The 14,086-nt window shown below is 33.8% G+C and overlaps 1 protein-coding gene across 2 annotated transcripts in view; it reads right to left on the bottom strand.

The window, feature by feature from the left end:
• Window positions 1-8,030: 8,030 nt before the first annotated feature.
• LOC126747067 (uncharacterized) overlaps window positions 8,031-14,086 on the bottom strand; it is a 28,231-nt gene continuing 22,175 nt past the window's right edge. Inside the window, exon 8 of one of the 2 annotated variants that reach the window (XM_050455569.1) lies at window positions 8,031-8,742. In XM_050455569.1, the coding sequence (XP_050311526.1) occupies window positions 8,653-8,742 (90 nt within the window). In that variant the 3' untranslated portion in view covers window positions 8,031-8,652. The remainder of the gene's footprint in view (window positions 8,743-14,086) is intronic. The other variant, XM_050455561.1, reaches the window with a different exon arrangement.

Below are 14,086 nucleotides of genomic sequence, written 5' to 3'. Positions count from 1 at the left end.
CAGTTACCCTGTACATTTAATTTCCGCGTAAAAAAACCCGAAACCCATTATTAATATCGACGAATCATTTTTATTGAATTTATCCGCTACTTTACGGATGTACTGTATTTCGTGACTGTATTACGGATGTACTGTATATGGTGGCATCTCTCACAGAGATTGGATGCTGTTTGGGTTAATAATTCGAGCTCTTTCGGAAGAAGCGTAAACAGCCATAATAAGTTGAGAAATAATAGCGTAGTCGCATAGCAAAATGAGGTATGTCAATATTATTGTTATTCTGTAAAAAATAAAAACAGCATATAACCAAAATCAGACACAGGCTCATCGATGAGAGGAAGTGGTGTTGCCATTATTTTGACCAGTGCATAATCTTGAATTTCCCAACCTGTATATTACTTTTATGAATATTTATACTGTTGTGACTTTTATTTTGGAAATTATGTTTTTATTAAATAGTAGTAGTAGTAGTTTATTGATGCCAGTAATCTTACAGTCTTACACAAGTCACAAAATTAAACAAAGAAAAACAGTGTATGCAGAAGTTAAAATACAGTTCAATAACAATTGAAAAAGAAAAAACAATTACATACCTATAAGCCATTATACAGAATTCTGTGTTCAAGTTATGACATCTTAACAACATAAATACTGTTGCTGAATAAAGTTATAATAGTAATGAAAAAGTACAATAAAATTTAACAAAAAATCTGTCAAGATCTGAGCACATTTGTCACTCATTCAGAGGCGTGGTTATAAACTCATAAACAGAATAAAAGTTGTGTTCTAGAAGAGTATCTCTGATGAGTACTTGGATTTTTTTAGGAGATAGCTGGTGAGTAGAACATTGTAATTTGTTGTAAAGAGTAAGGGTCAGTGAATTATTGATTTTTGTAGTTTTAAATAAGAGGACGTATTTGTTGTGCACCTCTTGTATTATAGGAATGAAAACCTGCATTTTTTTTATAACTATCTTTGTTTATATGAATTTCAACAAGACAGTTAAGAATGTATGTACAACGAAGGGTTAACATTTTTAATTTTATGAAAAATGGTCTACAGTGAAGATTTAAAATCGTCCTCAAAGCTTTCTTCTGGAGTCGAAATACTTTTATTGAGTGAGAAGAGTTACACCATAAAATTACACCATATGAAATGTGTAAATAGTAATGCACTTAAAAGACCGCCTATATCCATAACATAAAGCCTCTAATCTGTCTCAGAAGAACTATGCTTGAAGCGAGTTTTTTGCATAAGCGATCTATATGGGCAAGCCATGTTAGCCCATCATCCAAAATCAAACCCAGCAGTTTAACATACTCTCCGCTTTGTACTCGAGGATTACTTGACACAATTACCTACTGAATTTTGAGTTTGAAAACAATGTTATATCATCGGCAAATAAAAAGAGGGATTCGGCTTCAGAAAGATACACAGATCATTAATATAAAGTATAAATAGTATAGGCCCGATTACTGACCCCTGTGGGACTCCAAACTTTACAGGACAAATACTAGAGACATTACCATAGTTTCCAGTGCATTGACGTCTATTCGTAAGGTAAGATCTGAAGAAAACGAGGACCACTCCTCTAAAGCCATAAAATCCTTCTAGCTTATTCAGAAGGATCTCTGGGTTGACACAGTCGAAGGCCTTGCTGAGGTCGCACAGAATCAGAGCAGTGTGTTTGCCCCCCTCAAAGCCCTCGACTATGCCATTAACCACGCTGATAACTGCTGCTAACACCAAACTGGCCAGGGTGTAAGATGTTATGAAGATTTATGTACTTAGTCAATCTGATCTTAATTAATACCTCAAATACATTGCCAAAAATGGTATGGTATTTGAGATATTAATTAAGACCAGATTGAGATATGATATATAACAATAGTTTGACGGGTCCTCTTTATCACCCCTTTTGAAGATCGGTATGACCCTGCTAACCTTTGAGATTTTCTGGAAAAACCCCTTGTTCAAAAAATCAGTTGAAAATTAAGGTCAATGCGATAACTTGAATGTCCTTGGTATGCTTTATTATAGCACTGTTTAATTGGTAAACTTCAATTGCCCTAGAATATTTTAAACTATTTTTTGCTTCATTGACCTCACTTGGAGTAATGGGACTAAGAAAAAAAGAATTGGGACATGAAGGCATAGGAAGTGCAGAGAAGTCGACACTTGAATGTGGAATTTTTTTAATGATATTATCAGCAATGGTGACAAAGAAGTCGTTGAAGGTTTGAGGATCAATACAAGTTAAATCACTGTTGTTACAACCATTATTAGATTCTATATTAATTAGTTTCCAGCTATCCCTTACTTTGTTTGGTGAGTTGGAAATAAAATTCTGATAAGCAATTCTTTTGGTTTCCTCTAGATGCTTTTTGTATGATCTTCTGAAGTGCCGATAGGCTTTCATAGATTCTTCATTACCAAAGAAATCACCTATTGATTTGAGAGCTTGTAATTTATTTCTCATGCATTCAGTTCTTGGTTCAACCAGTTGATGGAAGCTATTTGTTGGGCACCCTTCTCAAGGGAAAATGTTCGCACAGTAGGTTGTTGTAAGTATTAATTAGAGACATTTTAGAGGCCGATTCTAACTCATAGAACTCGGACCAATCCAAACTTACTACTTATCCAAACTCTAGCGCAGTATTCACTCCAATCAAGCCTGCCTCAGAGATAGACCTTCTGTAAGAGTGCCCATGTTGGTGGGTTGATTGTGAAGCTTTAAAGAAAAATGTCAGCCCATAGTGGTCTGACAGACATGGATCCAAGATTGATGCACGAGACATATCACTATAGACAACTTGGAAAAGACATTATCAATACATGATACAGCCTGACCAAAAACACGAGTTAACATGCTAACCTTTATTTCAACATTAAAAGAAGTTAGTAAATATGTAAGTTCCTGCACAGAGGAAGTATGATTTGAAAAGTTGATATTGAAATCACCAACCACAATAATATTTTTATATTTAGCTGTTAACTTAGCAAGGAGTTCAAAAAGCATAACAAAATCATTCAGTTCCCCATTACATGATTAGTCAACAGTACAGAAAATGACACATCAGAATTTTTAAGTTCCGGAACATCCCTTTGCTTTTCCGCCAGAAATATTCCAATTTCTTCTATTAAATTTAGAAATCGTCAAGAAGCCACCTTACTTCTGTATAATACAGTAAATCTCCGTATTCGCTATCGATGTCATCAAGGAATTGTTTGAATTGTCGATGATTGAGTCCTAGTGATTTTATGAAATGACTGTACGTTAAGTACTGATGAATGTAGGGGAGAGTGGTACACATTGACACATAGTACACAATGAAACACTGCCATTAACTCGTTTAAATTTGCCGCCACAATTTCAGTAGCGCTGTAGCGAACGACCCATACAGTATTGCGTCAGCCACCATTAATTAGTTTTCGTATGCCGACCAACAAAGATTTTACGGAGCGTTTTCTATTTTCTTGTGGATAAATATTGAAAAGAGGATCGAACATAGAAAGGTATGTTACCTTCAAATAAATAGATTTAGTTTTTATTAATATGTTATTTTACTTCTTGTGATGTATAAGTTTTAACCTATAAATATTGGGGCCAAAATTTTTCAGGCTTCGCATTTACATTGAATTGAAATTTAAAACATGCAGGTAGTACACAATGATACGTGTTTCATTGTGTACCATTATGATCATTCTATACTGTCGTTTTTTTTATTGCAGGTATACCATGACAAGAAAGAAGAAAGAACGAAGAGGCAAATTTACAAGCGAACAACTTCACTTCGCGTTGCTGCAGAGATGTTTGACATAAACTTTAGCACATTAAGGCGATATGTGATGAAAGAGAAAAATGACCCTAAAGCCAAGATGGAGCCAAATTATGCTGTTCGATTAGTACCTCAGAGCAGGAAAATATTATGTGTGATTATATTAAGATCTGCAGCAAAATGGCATACGGATTAAATACCCTAAAAGTTAGACAATTGGCGCACGAAATGGCTGCTAAAAACAATATTACTATGCCAGAATCTTGGAAAACTAATAAGTGCGCAAGCAAAGATTGGTTACGGGCCTTTATAAGGAGAAATCTATCCTTAAGCATTAGAAGGCCCGAAGTTTGCTCTCTATCCAGGCTTACTTCTTTTACGAAACCTAATGTTGAACGATTTTTTTCACATTTAGAGCAAATATATAAAAAACACCCATCAGTTGTTCAATATATCCGAATATATAATTTAGATGAAACGGCTACAACAACCATCCAGCGGCCTCATAAAATAGTAGCACAAAAGGGGTTAAGCAGTTAAACCAGTGCACAAGTACAGATGGAACATTTCTACCGCCAGCAATTATTTTCCCACGTAAAAAATGTAATAACCTCATGTTAAATGGAGCACTGCCAGGAACGTTGGGACTAACCAATCCAATGGCTGGATGACCGCAGACCTTTTCACCCAAGTAATAGATCATTTTATTAAGTATACTTTTACTACGAAAGAAAATCCATGTCTATTAATATATGACAATCACGAAAACATATGTTTTGGAGATAGCAGAAAAAGCAAAATCGAATGGCATCATTTTAACCCTACCTCGACACACAAGCAACCAAATGCAGCCTTTAGATAAGTCAGTAATTTTTTCTTTCAAAAATTTTTACAACAGTGCAATTATTGATTCGTGGCTTCTTAACCATCCTGGAGTTCCTATGACATTATACCAAATTGCAGAATGTGTCGGTATAGCTCACTCAAAATCTATGACTCCTGAAAATATTATAAACGGTTTCCGGTTTTAAATCTACAGGAATCTACCCGTTTAACAAAAATATTTTTATGGAAACTGATTTTTTTTTCATCCTCGGTTACTGACAGACAAAAAGATGATTTAGAAAACGACGATACACAAAAAGGAATGGTGATAATACAAGCTACCATTATTAATGATATATCGTCAACAAGCATGGCAGCTGGCTGATTTATCTAGTGCAACGAAGATTAGGGAATGTGGACTAGATGAGGAAAACTCAACATTTGAAATAGCGTCGACATCAGAGAGTTCCTTTACTACGCCATTTGAGTTTCGAGGATTCCCAAAGGCTGCGCCCAGGAAAAATTCAAATCGAATACGAAAATCGAAGAAAAGTGTTATTTTAACCAGCACGCCGGAAATGAAAGAGCTTTCTTACAAAACAGAAAAAAATAAAATCCCAAATATTAAGACAGTGACAAAAGTAAAGCGAAATGTATCGAAAGTTTTAGACAAGAAAGAGTATAAAAAGGGCGTACAAAGTAAAAAGAAAAAGACAAGTGAGAGTGAATCAGAAACGGAATCTGAAAGTTCAGAGTTACAGTTAGCGGACTCTTCGGATGATGAATTAACCTTAGCTGATCTCCAATATCATATGATGGAGGAACAGAAAGATGACACGATTACTGCAATTACCGAAACAACTGCAATTTTAGAACTTTTAGAAGACTCATTTGTATTAGTGAAATTTGAAAATAACATCCACTATGTCGCTAAAATTTTGGAAGTCACAAATTCTAATGAGTTTAAAATTTCATATTTGAGAAGAAGTGCTAAGGTGTCCAATTCATTTTACTTTCCGGATGTTCCTGATATTCATACGGGACTGAAATCGGATTTCGTTATGTTATTACCGAAACCTATAAATACCAAGAACAAAAGGCTTTCTTCTTATTATAAATTTGGATTAGAGTTTAACGATATGATTGTACGCTGATATAAACGTAAAAACATAAAGATTTTTTGTATTAATATATTTATTCCAATGTGTTTCTTTTTCAAACTGTACCACTAGCGGTACACATTGATAGAAATGCAGAAATAAATATTTTTAAAAATTTCTATGTAATTAATTGTGTTTTTTTATTCAGTAACTGTTAAATTTTATAGGAATATATACGCATAACGACATCTTAAATGCAGATTTTTGAAACGTTAAAATCGCACACTAGAGTGGATTTACTAAAAATTATGTCATTGTGTACAACTCTCCCCTACGGTTTTTTACTGTAACAATAATAGTGTGTTTCATGATTTCAATGCCACAGAACTCAGCAGATATCTACGCAAATACAGAAATTCAAAAGTTCAGTTTTAACCAGAGTGACCACGCCTCCATGTCTATGCTCCGTTCTACAAAAGGAATTAATCATTAAGTAATTTATTAAATGAACCTTTTTTAATTGTACAAGAAAAGCAAATAATGTCAAAAAAATTTTTATTAAAAAATAAATTTAGCTCATTCAATTTGTTAAAAAGACACTGAATATTAATAAAGAAACACATCCAAGGACTTAACTGATGAATTAGGAGCTAGTATGATCTTCTGTTCGTTTGTGCCCTCCACAAATTTCCTCCATTGGATCGACAATTTCCAGGTGTGCGTCCTGTCATGTTATTAAAGTGTTGCCTTTTGTTTGGTGCATAGTGATTCCAGACTTTAACATACACTCCGTTGGGCCAGTTTTCTGTTGAATATACGATTTAGGTATTCTTGAGGAAATGTCAATTTGAAAGAATGAGCCGTGCCACTTCCTCTTAATTTTGCGACAGATATATGATTGGTGTTGACTTGGGGGCTAACTTTTGTATACGTTCTCTTACCATCTGTTCAGTTACAGCAATGCTGAGATTGGAAAGATGCAGATACGCCGCGGGTGGAGCAGCAGAAAGATCGTTGGTGGGATCCAAAAATCCATCTAAAGCCCCAACCAAAACCTTTGGACCCTGTGACGCAGATTCCAAAGGCAAGAAAACGTCCGCATCCTCAACAAGCTCGCTGTCGTTTTTTTTTTATGTGAAGACTGACTGTTCCTTGGAAAATGTGGGTCAGGGTGCTTTGCCAAAGACTTTTGACTGCTGGTTGTCAGTAAGATCAATATATTTCCGTAAATTAGCCTCATCAACAGCCTTTTAGACCTGCCTAGGATTGATAGGTGGCTTACTAGACTTAGTAGGAGACTTTGGAGGCCTTAAGTTCTTGGAAGTTTCCTGCAAAGCAGATGTAGACAGAGAAGGTTTCCTTCTTCCTGGGGGAAACCAAGCCTGGCTCTTCGGTAATTGCTTATCAAAATTTGTCATAAGAGCTTTACCTAAGCTATTGATTTGAAGCTGGCAAAAGGATTTTATAGAGTCACACATACTAAATAAAGAAGTCTTTTGAGTGTTTTCTAAGTCTACTTTTAGCTGGTCAAAATAGAAAGTAATTTGGTAGTTATGTCATTAATAATTGGTTCCACATTATCAGGATGAATGGCACACCTCAGAGTGCCAGAAATTTGATCATCTGATCCCTTGCTATTAAGGCAATCAGCGCAAAAGAATCGAAGGTACCTTTCTTTCAAGATAAGAACCCTTATTGCAGTGACTCTTACACCTGAGCAGTTCCTGCAGATGAGTTGCCGGCATCGGTCACACGGAAAACCGAACAACTCGTTTTTTTTCCTCTTTAGCCACACAATCCAGTTGACATTTGGAATAAGTGCCGATTTTTACGCTTTAAAGGAAATTTAAGTAAGACAGTATTTTAACGTTAACGCTATTTTTCCGCAGCTCACTAACGTTCAAAATTTATCGACATGTGACACGACACAAGCATTTTCTGAACACTAGAGCTTAAAAAATGTTTCTGTTGTTTAATTTCATGGATGCTATTTGTATAAATCGCGTTTACACGAAAACTATTTTTTAGATTGTGTTGTAATCACTTGTATCACGTAGTTGGTCATTCAACAAAACTTTTAACACACAGCCCAACTATATTAGTCTTATATAGCACATGAAAACAGCAAAAGAATCGCACAAAGATTTAGAACACATCGTCACCCGAACAATTGGCAATCACAATAATCGGTCAGATTAAAATAATAAGTCATATTAAAAACGAAACTTTCGACAAAATATTTTATTGTAAATTTTACATAGGAATGTATTACATATCATATAAAAAAATAAAATACAAAAAGCAGCATAAATTTCAGGTTTACCATATATCCTTAAAGATCAGCCTGCAAAAGCCAAAACAAATAACTAATTAAACTGACAATTCTAGCATAAGTGTCAAAATGATGAACCGAACAGGAATATACGATAAACCTTGCATTAAATAACTTTAAAAATATATACAAGGAATGTCTTAGACCAAAAAAGACGCGTACAACCACAAAAAAAACTTATAAATTATAAAAAATGTACAAACTATTCAGATCCAGTTTTGATTAAATCATTTCAAATAACTCTAGGAAGTTAAGTAGTAGTTCAACGATGTTAACAAATTTGTCTAAAAAAACTGGTTAAACATCATCAATAATTCATTCTAGGCGAATAGAGGTAGCAAATAGGACAGAGGACCAATAAAAAAAATAATATTGGATCCAAATTTATAGTGATGTCAAATCTCGATGTTTTCTATGAAAATAAATTATTTACTGTGGCAAAAATGAATTAAATTTGCCATTAAAACATGGCTGCAATAACGTTTTTTGTTGTTCTTCAACAGCATATTGAAAATAACTTCTTAAACCTAAAACTCATGGTCAAACAGAGTTGTCCTAGTATATAAAAAAATTATATCACCACCAACGAAAGTTTCCGTCTTAAGAACTAATTGCTTCATCTCGTTAGCCTCTTTAAATTCCTTCTGCTTTCTTTTGAACAGGCGGCGTAAGTTTTCACTCTTGGGGGAGAAGAGGGTTCTACGTTCTAAAAAAAATATGAATATGTAAATAAAAACATTTGAATAGAAACTATATCAATAAAGAAGTTTATTTATTCAAATTTCAAAAATTGTTATTATAGATATAAAAAAGGGACTACATCAAAAATAATAAATAAACAACAAATCACGAAAAGGTAGAAATTCTTATCGTTAATGGTAAAACTGTATATTAATATTTGTAATGTGTGGCACATCTTTCTAAAAGTAAATGGCAATTTTGATTTGTATGATTTTTGAAGATTTTAGTAAAAATAGAGTAGTTACAATTTTTTACATATTTGGCATTTAAGTAAAATAAAAAAATACACACTTGGGTACCTAATTAAAAACATTAAATCATTACAAATTCAAGATAACAATAAAATTATATAGGATCTCCAACTTACAATATTTCAAAAAGGTTTTTAGTAAAGCAATTTGAGACATTAAAATTACCTTATGTTTTTCCGTCAAAAACAGTTTATTTAAAAAGTCAATAATTTAATTCTAAGTGAAAACCGAAATAAACGAAGCAAATCAACAACTGAAATATCAAATAACAGCAAAAACATTAAGTCCTACTTTACAGGTAGAATTTAATGATGCAAATAAGAAATCATTTCAAAATTTGCTGACAAGTCCACGGAAAATGCTATATATCGGGCAGAAAAATTTTAAAGCAGACACACTTAGTGTTGCTTTAGATAACCTAATTTTCGATTTAAATAGAAGTGAAGTATACGAGGTTTGTCCGGAAAATACGTATAAAAGTGGTATAATATTTTTATTCTACAATTATTCAAAAATTTCAATATGGTCTCCTTCAAAGTACTTCCCCTGAGACAAGATGCTCTTTTGCCAACGCCGTTTCCACTGTTGGCATGATCGCTGGAAGTCTTCAGGTGTTAGGCTCTTCAATTGCCGTGTCGTTTCGGACTTGATGGCTTCCACATCACCCAAGTGCCGCCCCCGAAGCACCATTTTGCATTTGGGGAACAGAAAAAAGTCACAAGGGGCTAAATCGGGTGAATAAGGCGGGTGTTCTATCATAATGATTGAGCTCCTAGCCAAAAACTCACGCACAACGAGAGATGTGTGTACAGGCGCATTGTCGTGATGAAAGATCCACTTGCCCCCTTGAGCCAAACCAAAAAGAATGTCGATATATAATAAATTTTGGAATATAGAATCTTGGGAGGAAAAACGGGTTTATATAACAGGAAATGTAGAGTATATGATGAAAAAAAGACAATCGACACCAGGGCCATCAAGACGTAAGGGAACATATTTTTATTATTTGAGAACCAAAGAAAATGAACGAAAGAGAGTATGCAAAAGAATGTTTCTGGTGACACTTGGACTTAAGATATGGTGCATGATATCTAATACAGAACATAGTATCGCTATGGAGGAAAACAGATGCGCCAAAAAACGAAATGATGGCAAATTAAAAATTGAGAAAAGAGCATTTTTAGAAAAATGACTCGAGAGTTTACCCAAACTCAGCTCTCACTATTGTATAGGAAACACTCCGAAAAAATGTATTTAGAACAAATATTTCGATCAAAAGTAGAATTATATCATACTTACCAAAATTATTGTAATTTACTAAAGCGATTATATTGTTAGCTTTCCAATTTTTGATAAAATTTTTGTACAAATAAATCTATCTCTCTATACGCCTAAAATTGAGTGACGCATTTCCGGACATGGAGTCCTATACTCAAATAAATTCTTCTGTTGCACTGAATAACCCTCAGAAGTTTGATCGCATAGTTCTGAAACACCCTGTATAAACAATTTCTATAAAATTCTCAATAACATCTTTTCAGAATGTTTACCCATGTCAACACAAGTTGGGAAAGTGTTTTCTGTGTGGTATAATGGTGAAATAATTAAAATGATTTAAGATAAGGAATGTTATTTAAGGAAGTTTAAAAAAACTAAAGTTGGATATTGGTGGGATAAATAAAAAAAAATAGGCAAACAATTAAATTAAGTATAAAAAAATCATTTGCAGAATATAAAAGTAACGCTGAAAAAAGCATATATACAAATCCCAAATTTTTCTGGTCTTTTACTCGTACTTTAAAAAATGATGCCGATATACCTGCCCAAATGACTTATAACAACGTCTCTGTAAATGGCGCTAAAGACATTGCAAACTTGTTCGCCCAGTATTTTTGTTCTGTTTTTTCAACTGACATACCTCTCTGCCAGGATGAGGTACGCTCCAAAGACTTTTTTTGTTATAGAGCTTTCACAGAAACAGCGATTAGGAATACCATTAACTCTTTTCGGCAGTGTGGTACATAAATCGTACCACAAATAAAAAACCACCTTTAAAATTCCTTTTCCTATTCGGCACAGCAACATATATTCTGTACCACATATCCCTACCATATATTTAATGAACATGGATGCGGATTTTTACTATACTGCATAAATATTTCCTGTCTTGACTGGTCAAACGCATTAGATGTTTGCAAGAAGCACGTGTTTTTTTTTATAACTATTTAGTGTTGTTTTTATTTTGATAAGGTAAGCATTTCGGATTATTCTGTATTTTATTTGCGTTTTATGATGTATAAATTTATGTAAAAAACATAAATTCAATAAAAATTAAGGATTACGGTTTGAAAAAGACATAATTTTGAATGAGTCCCTAATTTGTGCAACTATGCAATAAGGAAATTTTCTTTTTTCAGGCTATGCCTTTCGCTGGCAGCAGTAAATATCCTATGGACTTAAAATTGGTCGATATGACTGAAAAAAAGAGTTCTACGACGAATTAGAAATGATAGATAAAGTTCCAAGTGATCAGGAATCAATTATTTCAGAAGAGTCCGACAATGAAAATGATTTCTGTGAAATACAGCCTAATGATATTATGATGCGCCAGCGATGATGACGTCCTACTTTCAAGGTATTTACAAAAATCAAATAATCAACCACCTAAAGTTTCATAGTCTTCCCAAAACTTACATCTAATAAACCCGGTCCAGCCGTTTACTGAGACTGAGAATCAAGGTTTATGTCTTGAGCTACTACAAAAGGAAGATCACCTGTTGTCACCTTACTTTTTTTTAAAACTGTTTATAAGTGACGAGCTTATAGAAGACATTGTTTTTGAAACAAACCTCTATGCTGAACAAGAATTTCAAAAAAATAACAAAAAATATAATCCTACAAATACAAAAGAAATGAAGGTTTTCCTTGGTCTTAATATTCTCATGGGAATCAAACCACTACCTAGGTACAGAGACTATTGGAGTGTCGACGAAGACATGCACGATAATTACATTTCCCAGTTTATGGCTGTAAATAGATTCGGTTGGTTTCTTAGCCGCGTTCACCTCAATGATAATAGCGTAATGCCAAAAAAAGGGGATGCAGGATTCGATAAACTGTATAAAGTTAGGCCCTTTATAGATAAAATTAAGGAGAATTTTAAAAAATATTATGATTGTACAAAAAACATCGTAATCGATGAATCAATGGTAAAATTTTAGGGGGCGAAGTAAGTTGAAGCAATATATGCCGAAAAAGCCTATAAAACGAGGCTACAAAATTTGGACTTTGGCTGACTCAAATGCATATTTATATGACTGATATTTATACCGGTAAAACCGATGACTACGTGGAACATTCGTTAGGGGAAAAAATACTTAGACTTACCGAGGATCTCCAACAAAAAAATTACCTGCTTTTCTTCGATAACTTTTTCAACTCGTATATGTTATTGAAAATTCTCAAAGAACGGGGCATTCATGCATGTGGTACAGTTAAGTCGAACAGAAAACATTTTCCAAAAATGACTGAAGATAAACTTTTGAAGCACGGTGAATATGATTATTCAATAAGTTCTGATGGGATCAGTTTGATTAAATGGAAAGACAAAAAAGCAGTCCATATTTTGACCAATTATCATGATCCAACGGTAAAAAGCTCTTGCAACGAAAACAAAAGGATGGTAGTAAAATCCCTGTTCCTTGTCCTATGGCACTGGTGGACTACAATAGTAACATGAACTTTGTGGACCGTTTCGACCAAATGAAATCATCTTATGAGCTAGATCGTAAAAGTAAAAAATGGTGGATGAGAATTTTTTTCCATTTCATTGATTGCTGCGTCGTCAATTCGTTCACTCTCTATCGACTAAGAGGTCTAAAAAGGTTACCCCTAAAAGATTTTCGTCGAAGAGTTGTTGATGGGTTATTGGCAGAACGATACGTCCAAATTAGTGCAGATCATGAAACGCAATCGGAAGCTTTCAAGAAAATAAAAAGTTATTATTACTACATTATTTGTTTAATTCAATTATTTGTATTGTGCTGTGAGTGCTCATCATCGGAGATTTGAAAAACTGTATTGTAGCAAGGAAGAACCTGCAATATGGTGAGTACAGATTTTATGTTTATCTTATTAATATTATAATCATGGGCTTAGAACCTGTAGACATTTTTCTCAAATACTACACTACTCAAGTCTTGAAATACGATTCATTGTTCGAAGTACACATTGCGTGGACTGCACCACTTGTTGATAAGTACAATAATGTTAAATTTTACTCATTACTTTGCATGTAGTATAGGGCGTGTTATGTTTTTTTCTGTTTATGTATTATGTTTTTGTTGTTTTTCTTTTTTTTTATACAGCTTTCACGCGTACAATTGTTTGTTAGTTACCTTGGTAATAAAGCTTATTAATATTATTTCAATTATTTTATTAAAAAACTATCGCAGAGCTCTAAGAGTATTATATATTAATTTCATTGATCATTCTAGAAATATTCTCAAAATACAGCGGTAAAACGCTAGATTGAATTAAACTCCTACTGATCAATTTATTTGCAGGCACCTCGACAAAAACCTATTTCGTATTTCTTTCCTCCTGCGAAGAAAAAAAAGGACAACGAAGATAATGCAAGTGTTCCAATACCATCAACATCACAAAATAATGACGCCTGTTCTATAATTATAAGAGATACTACTTTACCTGATAAAACCGATACTTCATCTACAAGCATACCATCTACTTTGAAAACACCAACGCTGCCTGAAACTTCGCAAATTCTAGTCAACGTTTCGAACGATGTAGGTAATTATATTAGGACGAGAATTAATAAGGACGTAACAAAAACTTTACTTGGAAACCACCAGAAGATTATTCCTTTTAATTTTCAACAAGAACAGTTTCTGGTAAAGGAGTCAAACATTACGTCTGACACAAACATTTAGTTCTTCATAAACACTGGCTCTTACTATCTGATGTTAAGCAGGTACTTTTTTGTAAATTCTGTCCATGGTTCACGTGTCGCAATGAAGGAGGATATCAATCGAATGTTCC

The sequence above is a fragment of the Anthonomus grandis genome, chromosome 2 (assembly GCF_022605725.1).
Source record: "Anthonomus grandis grandis chromosome 2, icAntGran1.3, whole genome shotgun sequence".
NCBI classification, from domain to species: Eukaryota; Metazoa; Arthropoda; class Insecta; order Coleoptera; family Curculionidae; genus Anthonomus; species Anthonomus grandis.
This window is presented reverse-complemented; position numbering and strand designations above follow the sequence as displayed.